This window comes from Nanorana parkeri, unplaced genomic scaffold (genome assembly GCF_000935625.1).
Source record: "Nanorana parkeri isolate BGI_ZX_2015 unplaced genomic scaffold, ASM93562v1 scaffold15, whole genome shotgun sequence".
NCBI classification, from domain to species: Eukaryota; Metazoa; Chordata; class Amphibia; order Anura; family Dicroglossidae; genus Nanorana; species Nanorana parkeri.
In genome coordinates this window covers 3,625,647-3,644,878 of record NW_017306283.1, presented here as the reverse complement: position 1 = coordinate 3,644,878, position 19,232 = coordinate 3,625,647, and the positions used below count along the sequence as shown (strand labels likewise).

Genomic DNA, 19,232 nt, shown 5'->3' with positions numbered 1-19,232 from the left:
CAAGAGACACCCATAAGGGTGTGTCTAATACGGCTTGATATTTGGTCAGGGAAGCTATGCTAGGGACCCCTAAACCCCCTAAGGGTTTAGGGAGCAGCATTGAGTGTTTAGAGATACGGGGATTACGACCCACCCATACGAAGTGCATCACCTGTCTCTGCAGTATGTGAATGACATGGGAGGGTATAGGAATTGGGAGGACTCTGAAGAAGTATAGCAGTTTGGGGAGATAGGTCATTTTAATAGCCGCTATACGGCCCATGAGAGAAAGGGGGAAGCGGGACCAGGTATTAAGGAAGGAGCGTAACTGTCGAAATAAAGGAGGGTAGTTTGCCGAGTATAATGCTGTATAGGATGTAGTTAGATGTACTCCTAAGTATGATTAAGCAGAGGTAGCCCATGGGAAGGGGAATGATGATTGAAGTAGGCTGACAATTGGGATGGGGAGCGAAATATTAAGGGCTTTAGATTTGGAAAGGTTTACAGATAGGCCGGACAGGGCGCTGAAGGAGTTGAGAGTGGTAAAGAGATTTGGGAGTGAGACAAGGGGACGAGAGAGGAATAGGAGGATGTTGTCTGCAAACAGACTCAACTTGTGGTGATGGCCAGCTATGGGGATGCCTGATATATCAGGATGTTCGCGGATCAGTTGAGCTAAGGGTTTGATGCTAATTCAAATAGCAGCGGGGATAAGGGACATCCTTGTCTGGTACCTCTATGTATGGAAAAGGGGCTGGACTTAAATCCTGCATAGTGTACCCTAGCAGTGGGGCACGTGTAGAGAGCGGATATTAGTTTACAAAACATAGGGAAAAACCCCCAACGTTCAAATACATAGAAGAGGTACGGCCAGGAAAGGGAATCAAAAGCTTTTTTGATGTCTAAGGATAGGAACATTGCAGCAATCTTCTGTGAGTGTGCTAGGTGGGAGAGGATGGTTGCCCTACGGATGCCGTCAGTTGCCTGGCGGGAGGGCATGAATCCCACCTGATCTTTATGTATGAGCTGATACCCAAGTTGAGTCTGTTCGCTAGAATTTTAGCTAAAATTTTGATGTCTAGGTTAAGTAAGGATATAGGACGGTAAAAAAAAAAGCGGCCTCCAGGATCTTCTGTTTTCGCAAGCATTCTCGCTTTAGTGTAGAGGTAAGTCCTATACACTTCCCTCTGATTACCGCTTTATGGGCTTCCCAAAGAGTGACTGGAGATATGCCCGGTGTGGAGTTAATGGCCAAATAATCCTGGATAGCTGCTCTTATGGAAGAGACATTGATTTCATCCGATAAAAGATATTCATTGAGGGACTAAGATGGGGAGGAGGAAGTTGAAAGTATGGAACAGAGTGATAGGGTAACTGCGGAGTGGTCCGACCAAGAGATGGGTAAAATGGAGGCGAACTGGATCAAAGGGAGCGAGGTTTGGGTGAGGAAGATGTGGTCTATCCTAGAGAAAGAGCCATGAGGAGGGGAGTAGAAAGTGTAATCTTTTGTAGTAGGATGCATTTCTCTCCAGGCATCTACCAAAGTGTATTGGGTTAAGAGTGCAGAAAATGGGGAGGCGGAGCTAGGAGTTGTAGAAGATTTGCCAAGAATAGGAGATAGAGATAGATTAGAGTCTCCACAAAGGAGAAGGAGGCCCTTTTGGTGGTGCGCTACAGTGGATAGAAGATGGCGGGAAAAAAGGCAGGGGGGCTAGCGTTTGGGGCATAATAGGTCACAACGGTAACGTCTTGGTCGTTGAGGCGACCGAGAAGGATCAAATATCGACCCGCAGGGTCTGCAATTTCTTTAATGCAGTTGAAATTAATTCTACGGTGGAAGCCTATCAGGACTCCTCTCGTCTTGGTGGCAGTGGAGGCCATATACACTTGTTGGAAATTCTTATGAAAATATTTAGGGGTAGAGGAATGGGAGAAATGGGTTTCCTGTAGGCAGATAATATCTGCATGGATAGAGTTGAGGTGTCGGAATGCTGAGGCTCTTTTATGTGGGGAGTTTAAACCCTTAACATTCAGGGTAAGTAATTTAATGGAGGACATCATGGGGGGTGAGTATGGTGCTCAAGATAGGTTGTAAGTAGGAGGGGCATGGTAGGGGGGCAAAGCAGTGTGTTGTCTCGGGAATCTGAGTGAGATAAGAAAGAGACAGGATAGAAAGGAGAGAGAGAGCAGGGGGAGAGCAGGGGAATCATTGAGTATAACATTAGATCAGCAAAACAGATTATAAAACAGATTATATGGGTAAAACAAAAAACAACAAATAACAGACTGAAATAGAGAGATGCACGCTTGATGCATCGCTCCATCAGGCTGTGGCAAGGCCTACAAGGGGGGAAATCCCACCGATAAAGGTCTAGGGGGAGGCAACAGTGGCAGTCGCCTCAGCACACAGGCACTGAAAAACAAGAAAATCGATTTAACTAGTAAACAGCCCCGGTGAATAATGATTAAGAGAAATATGGGGCAACATTGCAATAAAGCAGCTGGTAGTTAAAAAAAACAAAGCCGATAATTAACAGTAATACTCATCAAATCACAGCAGTGGGCATCAAACCACATAGGGTCAGTGAGAAAATTGTGGTGGATTTAGGCTGGGTAGTCCCTTAGGAGATAACGAACTTGGGTAGTCAGCCTGGGGAGTCCATGTCAACCGATTTCGGCAGGGACATCTTCTTCCGGACTGCTTTTGATGGTGATGTAGTCAGGTTGGAAGATGGCTCAGACACGGAAGCTTGTCGGCGTCGTTTGGGTTGAGCAGCTTGTTGGGGTTCAGACGGTGGTAGCAACTGAAGATCAGCGAGAATGTGGCGGAGTTCTGCAGAGGTGGATCAGTGATAATGGCGACCATTGTAGGTAAAGGAGAGGAAAAATGGGAAACCCCAGCGATAAGCGATTTGATGTTGTTGGAGAATCTGGAGGAGGGGTTTAAGTTCCCTGCGCTTGGCAATTGTGGAAGGAGCAATGTCCGCAAATATCTGATATGGAGAGCCCTGAAACGAGAGTGATTGCTGAGCACGAGTAGCTAGAAGGATCGCCACGTCTCTAGGTGGGGCTTCAGGTTTCTTCCTCGTTAGGGCACTATGGACCCTTTCCATTTCCAGGCGTTCGAGCGGAACTGCTGGAATTAGTTCCTGGAGAAAAGTGATAGTGGATTGTAAGTCCATTACGTGTTCAGGGATTCCTCTAAAACGCAGATTGTGAGCGATTATTAAGATCATCAGCATGGGTATTAAGATAATGGTCTGCATCATCCATACGGATCTCTAAATCAGCAATGCGTTGACCCAGTTCATGTATTTCACGTGATAATTGGTTAGTAATCTGCTTAGAAGTAGCAGCCAAAGCTTTCTGTAGCATACGGTCAATTTTGTTTAAAAGTACCTGTTGTGAAGATTCATGTGTGGGTGAGATTGAGCTGGCATCGCTGTCCTCACCTGGTAACCAGGGACGCTGATCTGACTGTGTAAGTGGCCAGAGCCAGCATATGTCAGCAGTAAGTGGCCAGAGCCAGCATATGCCTTCGGCTCGACTGAGCCACTCGGCCAACTTCAGGAGCTGTACGGGCTATAGTGAATAGCCCGTACAGCAGGCCGAAGGGGTCCTGGGGCCCAAGCTAGCCGAAGGATCAGCCGAAGCTACAGCTAGATCCTTCGGCAGCTTTGCCGAATAAAAAATATTTTTTTATTTTACTATTTGTTTACATTTTTTAAATATGTTTTCAACCACCTTTTCAATGAATAACCGAGCAGAATAGCCGAGCCGAATGCTGCTTGGCGGCATTTGGCTAATCACTTACTGTCGTTCAGCCCCTATGAGAATAGGGGCAAACGGCAGCGAGTGAGCTGCCGGAGCTTCGGCTCAGCTCATCCAGATGTTGAGTCGAAGTCCCTCTGCACTTCGGCTCAGCCGAACATGCAGAGCATGTTTGGCTGACCGAAGGCAGCCTATATACGGTTGATTTCAGCCGACGTACGGCTGAAATCAGCCGCACTGAGCCGTAGTGAATAGCCCTGTTTTGGAAACCCAGGAGCTGAGTATACTTATTTTGATGCGTTGTGCCACCCCATTCCCTTGTGTGTAGAATAGCCCTTTTACTCTCTTTTTGTCATTCAATAAAGGAGAACCTGCTTCTCATTCCACCATTTCTCAGTGGCTAGGATAAACCATTGTTTAAGCTTATGGTCTTAAGGATTGGGTTCTACCCTTTCTAGTCAAGGCACACTACTAGATCAGTAAGCACCTCATAGACTTTTTGGAAGCTGTTATTCCAGGTGGATGTTCAAGCCTCATCTGGTGCCAACTTTAGACAGCTCTTTGAGATGCGGGCTGCCCCCAGTTATGTAGTCTGGTTGTGTGGGACCTTTATTGTTTTTGTTACTGTTGCCCACTTAGTTAGTTTGCTTTTGGAAGTACCAGTTGAATCCTCTATCTCTCAATGAATGAGAAAGGAAATAGTAATTTTGTACTTATCTTAAAATCCATTTTTTTGGAGTTCATTAAAGGACACAGGTACTACCCCTCTGTATTTATTCCAATTCATCCTGTATGCTGCAATATAACCCAATTGTCTCTGAATTCTGTGTCCCTTAATGAACTTGAAGTATCCTATTTTGAACTATTGAAGTCTGTAAACTACAAATTTTTTTCAACAAACTGTAAAGGTATAACATTTCAACATGCTAAAAGGAACCTAAAGCTCTACCTGTCGGATAAAAAATGCAAAAATTATATGCAATATTTCAGACCGACTTACTGTAACAAAAAATGACACACTTGATGTCCTTATGGTGTTTATAAACATGATGCATTTCAAGTCAATAAAACAAGCTCACGGCTGCAGCAGCTGGCTCCTGGCTATCCAGGAAAAGTGATCCAGGCAGCTGTTAGCCCACTTGTGATAGCAATAAAGTTAAATTTAAAAAAAGCAAAAAAATTAAAATTATAATAAAGTGAATACAAAATAAAAAAATAAATAAAAGCAACCCCCAAAACAAATGCAAATGCGCAGGGAGCGCATGTTAACAGCAATTTCACCACACGTTTTTCCTGAAAATAGATTTGATAAATGTGAAAATATATCCTGCCACATAAACAATTGCAAGTGCCACCATTTTATTCAACAGGGCCTCTGCTTTCAGAAAATATATAATTGTTTGGGGGGATTAGTAACTGCAAATTTTAACATGTGTGTGAAAAATGAAAAAAATCCTCCAGACACACAGTGGTTAAACATGTTATTTTTTAAGTCGGCTTGACCATCATAAATAAAGGAAGAACATATGTACACCATTTAAGGGAATTGAATTAATTACCTGCCCTATTGAGAAATCCCTTGAGAAATTTGTATGAGCGATAAGGGATTATGATTTGAAAATATAAGAGCCATAGCTTATATATTAGGACACGTCTGTTTGTTGCAACACACAAAAGGTGTTGCAGTTTTTATTTGTTTAGTATATTATTTAGTAGTTTTATTATGTTCTGCAGTTTACTTTGCTATTTTGTAAAATGGTAATTACATTATATAATATGTGCATGATTCCTGTTCTTCAAGGTAAGATTAGAACAGTTTTCAAACAAGAAATACAACTGTGTCCAAAATTTCAATCTCTATAAATGTAATTTGTGTATGGAGTTATTGGAGAAGGATAAGCTTTTATAAACACTCATCCGTAGTTAAGTATTTTCATGTTAATAAATTATATGATATAAAGGATATCCCAGCTCATTCCAGAGAATATTACTATGTGTTTAAATTCTATATATTATTGCTTAATACATTATTTTAAACATTAGCAGTAGTGACTATATTGGCCTTTACAACTGACTGAGTAAACAACTTTGTTTAGGAAGGGAATGCACTTTCCACTGAATTTATTTATTATAAGTATTTATATAGCTTTTATATAGCTCCAACAATTTATTTAGCTTTTTACATGCTGTCCATTCACATCAGCCCCTTTCAGGGAACTTAAAATCTAAGGTCACTGTCTCACAGGCATACATGCACACACTAGGGGCCAAGTTAGACAGGAGCTAAACAACATCAACCAGCATGTCTTTGGAGTATGGGAGAAAACTGGAGTACCAGGAAGAAACCTTTGCAAGCACAAGAAGAACATGCAAATTTCATGCAGATAGTGTGTTGGCTAGGGTTCAAAACAAGGACCCCAACACTGCAGGGAAGAAGTGCTGCCCCCTTAGTCACTGTTCTCTAATTATTGATTTAATATTATAATTACTAATAAAAGCACAAGTAAGAAAAGAACAATTCCAGAATGCTGCATTTTGCTACTTCTAATCAATCAATCAGAATTTGATTATTTTATTTATTATAACTGACACCCAGTGCACAACCATGCATATATAACCGACTCATTGGTCCTAATTTACTAACAAGAAACACACAAGAGCAAGGAGAAGCCAATAGAAATATAATTGTTAAGTTCATGTCTCCCGTTTTTATTAAAATGTTTGTTCACCTCCTAAACTCTGGAGTTAAACTAAAAAAATGCATTAAATTACCTATTAACACAAATGTATCTTATTTGTGTATAACTCGGCTGTAGATCCTCAAACCATCTTTAAATTGGTGCTGACACTGTCCTTCCTTCTGGAGGGTGGCTACTTTTGTTCCCCATGGTCCCTGTAAGTGTTGTATAGTAGACACCGCTCCAAGCTCATTCCATTGTGATGGACTACAATCTCATGTTTAGTTTACTAATTTGTATTAAGATTGTAGTCCATTATCGGAGCGAGCTTGGAGCGGTGGCTACTTTACAACACACAAATGGACCATGGGGAACAAAATTAGTCACCCTCCAGAAGGAAGAACAGTGTCAGCACCAATTCAGAGATGATTTGAGGATCTACAGCCGAGTGATACACAAATAAGATACATTTTTGTTAATAGTTAAGGTACTTAACTGCATTTTTAAGGTTTAACTCCTGAGTTTAGTGTCACTTTAAAATTGATTTCTTAACTTGTTGCACATACCCTCATGTCCCATGCATATGTTACAACCTCCATTAGCAATGCTTTGTGAACATCATAATAATGCTGTTTTTTGTGCTACTATGGTGATAAGGTGAAATAAATTATGTGTGTGTTCAGATTCTGCATTTAAAAAGACTATAGTGTAACAAGCACCTCAATTATACACTAAGGTATTAAAGGTGCATACCCCAAACTAAGGAGCAGTTAAAAAAAACAAAAACTGTGCGCTGTGGTCTTACAGCAAATAAGACAGCATGAGTATTGGAATTTATCATTAGAATGAGTATTCAGGAGTTGCAGTGTATACAATTGTTCATGTATGCTTCCTATGGTCAATAGTTTGCAATTATGTGTATTATTCCTGCAAAACATGATCTATGGCTATTTTTACTGTTTTTGTTTTTTAATTTTGTTTTATTTTAGTTCCTGCATGAAATATGCATGAAAAACATTTAAACACTTAAGGTGTATGTAAAACCCAAATATATTTTGTACAATTTTGCATAGATTGGTGAGGAATTTTTTACTGTTATCGGTGTCCCCGCTGGAGAAATTAACCCTCTCTATTTTTCTGTCAAGAGTTCTAAGCATATCTGCGAGCATAGCATATGTGTAGCAAATACTGATGCAAAATTATGGAAAAAGTCAGCAAAGGGCCACTAACATAAATTATATTTGGGTCTCAAGTATTACTATCATAATTGCAAATAACCTACCTATGCATGAAATGAATTTGCTGGTTAATATAATGATCTTTTACAAATGTGCTGGATTTTTATTTTAAATTCCACAACAAAGTGATAGGTATGCTTGTAAATTGAACATTTTTAAAAGAGGATTATTGCAAAATAAAATAGCTAATAGAGTTAAAATGACTGGTTCAGCTTCGTTAGTTGACCCTGATAGGTCACTGCCACATAACCCTGCCACATTGTGCTGGTACAATATACTGCATTAGGTTATTATAGCAAATTATGTACATTTCACTGTAAGCCAGTAACTGCACAAGATATCACCCAGCAAGAATACAGACTACAAAAGCACATTTCCCCTTTACATTGGTGGTCACTCTAAGGTCCCCTGTTAAAATGGTAGTCAGTGAAAATTCTTGTTACTTTAATCAACAATGTAATTGCATCTGTTACATTTATAGTCAGTGGAATCCTATGTTACATTGGTGGTTATTGTAAATTATTTTGTTACATTGTTGGTTCAGTATAAATTACTTTGCTGCATTGTTGGCGAATATAAGTTTCCCTGTTACATTGGAGGTCAATATAATTTCTCAGTTACATTGACAATTGGTGTAAATGCCTTCATTACATTAATGTACAGGTGCAGAAGGCCCTGATAATTTGGCATTCAACAAAACGCCCCCAAATCATTGGTTTTCAGTGGGAGCAGGCCCCATTGTATTAGTGTAATTTGGTGAAGGGCCTTTGTCCAGTGGTGTGAGTGGGAAATAGACCCCCACTCACTGGTGGTAAGAGGTTACTTTTCCTGAAACAGGAGCTTTTCTGGACATGCTAATTCATGCACCCTCTGCACCGGAACTGTCTGGTACCACCCAAAGGCTCAGAATCTGGCCGGGATACATTTATTTTCTCAAAGTATATCGTCACTGAGATTCTGGGACCCATTACATGCAGGGGCAACTTCCAATTGTAATGGACCCCAGGATCTCTGAGCTCCCTATACATTTGGATGGGATGCATAGATGATCTGTCCACGCCTGCTGTGAGAGTGTACACTTTGGTTGTTTCCCCCGTTTTTTGGACTTACCAGTGCAATGGCTTACATGAATTTTCTTCAGTCCTATTGCTTTCCATCTGCAATTTTATTCAACTCAAATCTTTATTGTCCTAAACCTTTTATACTCTTTTCTTTTTGAACCAGATGAACAGGTAAAAGAATTTCGCTATAATCAATATCATGCTACTTGGTGAGATCAAGGCATAAAACTGACCAAACCAGTTATAAAAGCAAATTATTTCAACAACCAACTCCTTTCAAAACAAACCAAAATTGCAGTCTATGTGGAGCTAGAAATATGAATGCCACGCAACATTGAAGGGACATTGTACTGTTATGCCAATGCCTTATATAATGTTTCTATAGAAATGAAATAAACCTGTTTACATTTCCCTCTACAAAATGTTTATTTCCAATGTGTAATGGACACATTCAAAGTAAAAGACTTTACCCCATTCTGCCAGAATAACAGCAACCTCCAACATCCTGTAAACATGGACAATCAGACAGTAAATAATGTGTTTTACCTAAATGCCTTTGCAGACAACACAAGACTGAAAGGTCTACTTTTTGTTTTGTTTCTTATCATATACCTTGTAACAGTTATTGGGAATATGTTTATAATCATTCTCACAAATATAGACTATCATCTTCAGACCCCAATGTATTTCTTTCTTAGGAATCTCTCCTTTCTGGACATTTGTTACACTTCTACAACCTTACCACAAATACTAGTAATTCTTTTGATAGAACATTGTGCCATATCCTTTCCAGCATGCATAATTCAGTTATTTCTTTTTCTGTCTTTGGCTGCTTCTGAATCCTCATTACTGGCAACAATGGCCTATGACCGATATGTGGCCATATGTAATCCCTTGAGGTACTCAGCTATAATGAGTCGGGATGTTTGTAACCATATGGTGGTTGTTATCTGGGTAATTGGAAGCATATATGGGGTAATTCATACTGCTAACACCTTTAGGTTGCCGTTCTGTGGGCCTAAAGTGCTCAATCATTATTTCTGTGACATTCTACCCCTGCTTAAGATTTCCTGCATAAACACTTATATGAATGAGGTTACTGTCTTTGCTGTTGGTGGTTTTCTAATGATTGGTTGTTTTATTTTAATTTGTGGATCTTACACGCATATTTTATTTTCAGTTTTGAGTATACCAAAAGGAGGCGGACGAATGAAAGCATTTTCAACATGTGTGTCTCACCTTGTTGTCGTTCTGCTGTTTTATGGAAGTGGTAGCTTCATGTACATGAGGCCAAAATCAAACATGCTTGCAGACAAGGAATGGCTCCTATCCATTTTCTACACCAGTATTACCCCTCTCTTAAATCCCATTATATATAGCTTTAGGAACAAAGATATCAGAAGAGCTCTTCATGTAATTCTAACTCTCAATGGCCGGAAGTCATTTCTGAATAAAAGATAACCATGTTGATTGTAATGGTGTGGACGCATTATAGGTATAATTGCGCTTACATGCAAATATTAGAAAATAAAGTGGACCTTTACCCCCTTTGACTAAAAATCACATCAGTATACTGCTCTGCATGTTGATATGAAATCATCTTGAATTCATTAGCTAAACAAACATATTTTTATTTTACTTACAATTTCTTTTGTTACACTCCCTTGTCAACTTTGGCACAAATGATTTAATCATGCCCAAGCGTTGCATCTTGGAAAGGTTACATCAGCAGAGCTTTGAAGGGAAATCTCATCTGTAATCTCCTGAGATCTTAGGGAAAGGCCTTTACTCTCCCCTGAGATGATGTGCATGGTCACATGTTCTAGTCACATGTGCCAGAGTTCCGGGAAGTAAAGGGAGATCCAGTAACCTGCCCTTAGTTAAAATGGTCACTGAGAAAAATGGGAAGGAAAAGAAAAATTAGGTATGCAAAGAATACAAAGCCGGCAATTATCTAGAAGTATGTGTTTGTATATTGTCATTACTAAACATTTCTAAAGGTGTGTTTGTTGTTATTTTGAAGATATGAGTAAAGTTTCTTTTAACTATTTTTTTAAATATTGGAGTTTGTTTCAGCCCCCCAGTATTAACAAGGAAGCTAAGACTCAGATCTTTACATGAATTGAAAAAGCTAAACAGACGAGGACAGTGATCAGAGATTTCAGTTACCCATAAAGTATATGTAAACTGAAACACTAAGGCCCCGTTCACATATAGCGACATACCTTTTGCAGCGGATCCGCACGGCCGGGATAGCGCGACTTTCGGGGCGACGTTCCAGCGACGATCCAGCGACGGTAGCGCGACCTTCCCCGTCGGGCTCCATAGAAAAAAAGTAAAATCGCGCAAAATCCGCCGAAAAAAGGGTGCGGTAGAAGCGACTTGCGACCGCGACGAGCGACGAGCGACATGGAGTTAAGACAGCTCCATTGAATAACATTGGCCGTCGACTTCTGGCGATATCGTGCAGCAAAAATGCGCGATATTGCGGCGGAAATCGCGCGACAATTCGCTATATGTGAACGGGGCCTGAGGGGGAATTTATCAAAACTGGAGCAGAAGAATCTGGAGCAGTTGCCTATGGTAGCCAATCCGCTTCTCTCTTCAGTTTGTTCAGTTAAGGTTTGAAAATGAAAAGGTGGATGCTGGTCGGTTTCAACTGCTCTACAGGTTTTTTCCATGTTAAAATAATTTTAAAAGTAATTTTCAATGTTTTTGCAACTGCCGCTTTCATTAAAATTATACCTGAGGTGCATCAAAGAATGAAACAAGGTAAAAAGAAGTGTTTCACTTAAAACAAAGGCAGTTGTTTTGGATACACAGCTATAGCAATGTCAGTTTTATTCAGTTAGGGTTTACATATACAGGTTTAATAACACTACTGGTACAGTGAAAGGGCAACAGGTTCTATAAACAACAAACACTTTTGAATACAATATAGACCACAATAAAGGTGCCCATACACTGCACGATTATCGTACGATAATCGTATGCGATCGGTTTTTCGTACGATAATTGAGCAGTGTGAACGGAGATGTGCGACCGTTTCTACTGTACGGTCGCACGTCTTCTGTCGAACCAGCATGTTCGAAAACCAGCCGGGAATCGTACGATTCTCGGCTGGTTAGAACGGTGCTCGGAAGACAAATGCCGAACGGGCCGGTGTGCGCACGCGCACACTGCCCGTTCAGCATTGCGGTCATCGGAAGCCCGCCCCTGGGGGGCGGGCTTGCAATGATCGAGAGTGCGATCTGCCTGTCCAAGATAGGCAGATCGTACGTTTTTTTAATCCCTGTACAACCATCGCAAGACTAAAGTCTAGCGATTGGTTGTAGAGTGTATGGCCACCTTTTAGGAAGCAAGAAATTGAATAATGTAGTATTCTGTTATAATGTTTTATTTTGACTATTTAATTTTTAGAGAACTACCCTTTGTGAGGTTAAGGTTATCCTGAAACTGTCCTGTCTGTCCAAGTACAGTATTACAGGAATATGCATTACTATATGGTGTTGATTCACCAAAGGTAAATAGTCTGTTCACTTTGCAGGGGGATTTTTACATTGTTGGCAAATATTCACTTTGCTTAGTAAATGAGGTGAAGCCCTACGACTTCAATTATCCAATCATGTGCAAGCAAAAATACTGTTTTTTTTTAATTTTCCTTGCACATGATTGGGTATTCTTTGCAAAATTAATTTCCCCCACATTCACTAAGCTAAGTGGAAATTCCACTGCAAAGTAAAAATTTAATTCCAAAGTGAAAAGTCTATTTGCCCTTAAAATCCATCCCTATATCTCACTTTAAGACTGAGTTTGTAAATTTATATGATATCATACATGATGTATGTACATGTTTCTCTCTGGAATTATATTTTGTTAATTGTAGAAATCGCATTGTGATTGGAAAGACAGTGTTGCCTATACTACCATATAACCATGTAACACAACCCCAATTCCCAAAAAATTGGGACGCTGTGTAATGCCATTTCAAATGTAAAAAGTACCTTATTTTTTCATGAAATGGTACATTTTCTCAGTTTAAACATTTGATTTGTTTTCTATTTTCCATTGTGAAAACATATGGGTTCATGAGATTTGCTAATTCTGTTTTTATGTGAATTTTACACAGCGCCCCAACCTTTTTGGAATTAGGGTTGTATATATGAGCTGTATTTCTATTTTTTATTTAGCTATTCTGAACTTGCAATATAGCTGAAATGAATCAAATCCATTTATTACTGCTCATACACTAATTCCACAAACACGAAACCAACATGGTTATTCACAAAAGGGTGAAGAGTTTGGAGGAGGCAGGATAAGTGAACAAACTAGGACAACATAGCTGAACGGGAAAGTGAGCTGAATTGGAGAATTTTTCCAAATCAGCTATTTTGTCCTAGAGTGTTCACTTCTCCTGTCTTCAAACCCTTCACCCCTTTGTGAATAACCCTGCAAGAATCAGTGACAGTTGTAAAGTGATAATGGTTGTGAAAGGCTTGGAATTTGTTAACGTGCCAGGAAGCAGCTTGCCCAGCGAAACTTCAGTGATACCTTCATTATTGCTCATCATAAAATCAGAATTGTGTGGAAATTAAGTTATTAGAAGAGTAGGAGATCGTTGAGTTCTGCTCTAAGCGAGACCAGTTCTTTAAAGTTAGTAGCCGCCAGGGATTTTTTGTGTGTAGCTTCTAGGGCGTGGAGTCTGGCAAACAACTGAGCCACCTTCACTGCCCCCTCCCGTTTCTTGCGGGCACCATGCCTGATCAGGACGCCTCTGACAATGCATTTATGCGCCTCCCACACCACTGAGGGCTCCAGGATGTATACCCTCCGATCCAAAGACGGGAGGGTACTACCTATTGGGGGTATGTGATCGGATTTGAGCAAGTGAGGGAATGCTTGGGGAGATGCAGTCACCAGTGCAGGACACATTAAATAACTTTAAAACAGAACATATGTATTGGTAGAACAAAGTAAAATCTAGAAACTGAGTAATAAGAGCTACAGGACCAAGGAGCAGCCACATACACGGGGAGGGATCCCCCTGCACCTGGAGTGTCATCGTACCCCACGGCCCCGCAGCCCCGGGCCCCCCATAGGAAATGAGGATCGAGGCACTTTCGGGGGGTGTGAAGTGGAGGGGAAAGGCAGGGCAATCACAGCGGTGAGGGTATAAGTTCTATACGGCATAACCATGAAACTGAGATAAGAATAAACATAAACATAAACAGAAACCCCTCCCCCGATGACATATGACTACATAAACAAAGAGCAGGTAGGGAACCGGGGGTGCTACCCCCCACCATCTCCCCTCCCCCCATGCACATGTGCCGAATACTGCGACCTGTAAAAATAGAGGAGGTTAGACACATAAAGCAGTAGTGTGATGGCAGGAGCCCATCAGTGGGGGAATATAGGGGTGGTGCGGGGCCAGTTCTCATGAGTATTGAAGGATACCGCGGGGAGTTCATGGTTCCTGGCCCGCCGGGGACTGTACAGGAGGGTCCCTCCAAGTCGTTCGGTGCTGGCTTCTGGCCCGGCGGGGTGTACGCGGGGGAGGAAGAGCTGGCCCCAAGGGCTCATCAGGGAACTCCAGCCAGTTGGGGACATCCACCGGATCCACATCCAGGAAGCAAAAACATGGCTGGGAGCTGGTCAGGTGAGTGCAGTTTGAAAGTAGCGTCGTCTCGCCGGACGATCACATGGAAAGGGTGTCCCCAACGATAAGTGGCAGAGGCAGAGCGGATCAAGTCCAGCACGGGGCGGACTAGGCGTCGCATGCGGAGAGTATGACGGGAGAGGTCCGGCATGATGCGGATGGTAGCACCATCAAAGTCAGAGGGGCCATGCCTCCATGCCTGCCTGATGATTTCCTCTTTCACCGCAAAAAAGTGCACCCTGCATAGGACATCTCTGGGTGCCGATGGCGTGGGGGGTCGAGCACTGTTAACTCTGTGGACCCGGTCAAGCTCCAAGGCTGCGTCATGAGGCTTACCCAGGAGAGTGTTGAGGATGGCAGCCACAGTGTCTCGGAGGTGAATGCCGGTCGTGGCCTCTGGTATGCCTCGCAGTCGTATGTTATTTTCGGCGGTTCCGGTTTTCCGAGTCATCCTGTCGGAGGTGCATAGACAGCAGGCGGGAATTCGTTAACCGTGCGTCCACCTCCAGAGCCTCCATTCTGGCTGATAGCGAAGTGGTGACAGTTTGTACCGAAGTGACCCGGTCATCCACCTCCGTGATGCGGTGGGTAAGGTCGTGCAGTTCCTTTTTCAGGGCCGCCACAATGGATGATGCCATATTATCCAGGTCCTGCTTTGTTGGGAGATGCGGCAGCAGGCCTTGCAGGCCTCTGTTATCTTGAGCATCCTGGCCCAGCACGTGTGGAGTCAATGAGGGGCCGGGGTCCAACCGCAGGCGGATCGGCGTCCGGCCTGAAAGCTCCGGGCAATCAGAGTCAGTGGAGTCCTCTATGTCATTGGCAGGAGAGATTGTGCCTCGACCTGACTTCTTACCAGCTAGGAGACCGGCTGCGGAGGAGCGGGTGAGCACCATCTTTGAGGGAGACAGGGGAACCGGAGGCGGGGATCGCCGGGTGAAGAAATCGTAGAGGGAGGGGGCGAGGCGGGTGTCACCGTAGCTGCCGTGGGCTTTCTGCTCCTTGGGCATGGAGGAAAGCAACAGGTATAGTCCACTAAAGCGTCGGTCCGGCTCGGTTACTGCAGAGCTCCCCTAAGGAACGTCCTCACGGCGCCATGTCCAGGTCATGTCACGCCCCCGCGGCAAATTATTAAGCACTATCCAGAATACATTAAGAAGGAAGTCCTTAGATCTTGTAACCCATCCTTAATTGCTCAAAGTGAGCTCAGTTATAAACAGACATACGTATCCACTTCCTCCTTGTGGTTCACCTCTCCCAGACCTCATGACTGCTGAATGTGGACCATCTCTGTCGTACAGACCATACAGACTGGCAGTGCCATGTCGTACTTCATCTCATAATGGTTAAGTGAGTAGCACTGTGGCCTTGCAAGTAAGGGATCCCTAACTGTGTGTGTCTCATGTCCAAGTAAATCTGCTTGGGTGTGGTTCAGTTTTGTGATTCTTGCTTGAAATTTACAAACTTTGCAGAAAAGCCATTTAAAGCCTATTTGTAGAGCTAATAAGCAGGCTATTGTCAAATGAAGGGCATGAAAAGCCAGGTACTGCCATCGGAGATATATACCAATGCCAAAATTTACAAAATAAATAAAAAAACTACAGTATCTCTACTGACATAGAATTGTCAGCTCTCCCTAACAGATCCAACACACATTGGCAATATGGCTGCTGTGAGTTCACCCTTTTATAGAAAGGGGGTTGGGTTATACATTTCTTCACATTATTGAATTTTCACTATGCATTGCATTATTTCTGGTGGCAAACCTGCAAAGTTTTCTGCCAAAAATTTGCAGTTTGCCAAACCATAAGCCCATGGTAGCAGTGAACCAGAACTTTACCTCTACTCCTATCCTTGGCTTATGATTTTTGCTCAGACTCCAAAAGGTTATGACACATTGAGGAACATTTCCAGCAAGCACCAACCCAACTTTCTCCATTACCAAGTGTGCAAATTTGGGGACTTAAGCACAGAAACCTAAAAATAAAATATATATTATGATACAAAGCAGTTTTTATTGTATTACCATTGTTATTTATGATGAGGTCATACAACTCAACAGGTATGTGAAATTTGAAGAAAGAGAGAAAGAAATGTCGAACTATAAAGTGGTCAAGCAAAAACCTCTGTTATTATCCTTAGTGGTGAGACAAGTTGTTTTACATGCTGGTTTGTGAGTGTGCCATGATGCCTTTCTACTGTTGAACTATAAAGTGGATTATTCTTAACATGTTTTCCTACATTAACCTCTTGCCGTCCGCCCGTTGTAAAAAAACGGACGGATGGCACTGCTGCATTGGCGGGTTTGACGGCATTTTTTTTCTGCTTGCGCGCGCCCCCTAGCAGGCACACACGGGCAGAAAAGACCCGACCAATGCAAACACCCGTTATCGGGTGTTTCACATATAGACGATCGGCGGCTCCATAGCCCGCCGATCGTTCGCATTCATCTGTCAGTCATAGCCAGAGAGAAGAAGCAGATGGAGCAGATCTCTGCTTCATAAGCTTCTTTTGGGGTCCACAGGTGACATTAGGGGTTAGCTTTGAAAATGTTAACAAAATAATTAAAAAAAGTGTATGCTCCAAAATAATTATTTCAAAGCAATATGGGTATAGAGTCTCAGGAGAAAATTCCATAAATGCAAATGTGAGTATTGGTACAAAGCTATAAAAACTCTTCACCAGTTTTCAGTTTTATCAGTACTGTTTAATGCCTCAAGACCAATACAACTGCCAGTACGCAGTATACACTGTACATGATTGTGTTATTGGTTACAAATAAACAAAAGCTGTAGGCAGCTAAGTTGTAATATTAAGCAAACAACATAATTATTGAAAAAGGAAGAATAATTAATCAGAGATACTAAAGATTAGCAAAATGCATATATTAGAGTAAGTAAAATGTATGAGTAGCTGACAAATGTTTATTATGTTTCTATGTTTACTTAAAATAATGTTATCTTTGTGACTTGCGGTTATGTCTTGTGGATTTAATAAACAGATCCATCTTCTATCTTTTGATTCTGAATATACTTCAAATATTTTCAAATATATTTAAAATATCTTTTCTTTTGTTTACACTTCTGTTCCATATCATTATATTAAGTCCTAATTTGACTTTTTTAAGTTACTCGTATATGTTTGTAGAGAGAGTGAGGTTGCATCCAATGAGCTTAAGTGATCCTATGTTCACTTGAAACATCCAGCCATTTTTCATTTGGCTTAATCAGTTTAGGTTCAATTCATATTCTCGTAAATAATGGTGATGTATAGCTATTTCACAGTTCTTTGTTTTCCCTTATTTACTGTAATATGTATTTATATCTGGCAATCATACTGTTTAACATAATTGATTCAATCTGAAATGCCTTTTTTGTTATCTGTTGTACCAAGTGAACCATGGCCACTAATGAAAGCAGCCATGTTACAGACCAAACACATTTTGTCTTGCTTGGCTTCCCGACCTCTCCATTCATTAAGACTGTTCTTACAGCAGTCTTTTCTATTGCTTATATATTCACATTACTGGAAAATGTAACCATTATTGCCATTGTGTGGTGGGATCCCAAACTTCACACACCCATGTACTTCTTCCTTAGCAAGCTATCATACTTGGAAACCCTGTATGTCTCTGTTACTGTTCCAAAAATGTTGAGTGATCTTACAACAGAAACCAATGTGATATCTGTGTGGGGCTGCCTGTTACAGCTCTACTTGTTTCTGTCCATAGGATGTATCGAGTGCTTTTTGTTGGCAGTAATGGCTTATGATCGATATCTTGCCATCTGTAATCCACTACACTATCATAGTATAATGACCTCTACAGTGTGCTGGATCCTGACAGGAGGTAGCACGTTTTTAGGCTTCCTTGCTTGCTCATTCTCCATAGGTTTAATAGCTCAGCTGGACTTTTGTGGTTCCAGGACTATCAACCACTACTTATGCGATATTTCACCAGTCATTCACCTTTCCTGTAATGATATCTCTACAGTGGAACTTGTAAACTTTATATCTGCTTTGTTTGTATTGATTACTTCTCTAGTACTCATAACAATATCTTATATCTGCATCATATTTGCATTGAAGAAAATACCTTCTGATCGAAGATGGAAAAAGGCCTTCTCCACTTGTGCATCTCACTTGACAGTAGTTGTTTTATTTTTTGGAACAACTATATTTATGTATGCACGACCCCAGGCTATTGACTCCTTTGATTTTAACAAGTGCCTCTCTGTATTGTATTCTTTCATTATCCCCATGTTAAATCCATTAATCTACACTTTTAGAAACACTAACATGAGAAAGAGTTTACAAACTATGTTTAGTTTTGGGATTCCGTTATGTAGTAAATAATAAAGCATTCATGAAAATATATTTTGTGTTTAAAGAATTTTAGACACTTCTAGACAAAGTGCACTTATTCTTTTTTTGCCCCCTACCCTGACCTAAATGATCTCACCCTCATCCTCCACAGATCTATGCTTACCAAGATCCGAGGCTGCTGCTCCACTGTTTGTTGACATCCACCACTTTAAAGTCTCCCTCTCCTGGCCACCTTCTTCTCCCGAATGAGAGAAGGCACCATAGAAATCTGCAGGGTTGTGATGTGCAGATACAGATAGCAAAGGGAGTATTGCGTCACTGGATGTAAACAATAGTCAAACCATGCCTGTCTGATCTTGCTTGATAAGTACAAATCTACAGAGGGGGAGAGCGGGATCATTTGGGTTAAGAATGGGGGGTTAAAGTGCACTCGTGCTGTAGGTTTACTTTGATGAAAACAATTCAGAACTTTTTAGTTTATTGTAGTAACTGATGTTATGTAACAGAAATATGCCTCCTTTCTTCT

At 41.3% G+C, this 19,232-nt stretch overlaps 1 protein-coding gene across 1 annotated transcript; it reads left to right on the top strand.

The window, feature by feature from the left end:
* Positions 1–17,782: 17,782 nt before the first annotated feature.
* LOC108788540 (olfactory receptor 6-like) lies at positions 17,783–18,736 on the top strand. The gene has a single exon (XM_018558325.1). The coding sequence runs from the start codon at positions 17,783–17,785 to the stop codon at positions 18,734–18,736; it is 954 nt and encodes a 317-aa protein (XP_018413827.1).
* The last annotated feature ends 496 nt before the right edge of the window (positions 18,737–19,232 follow it).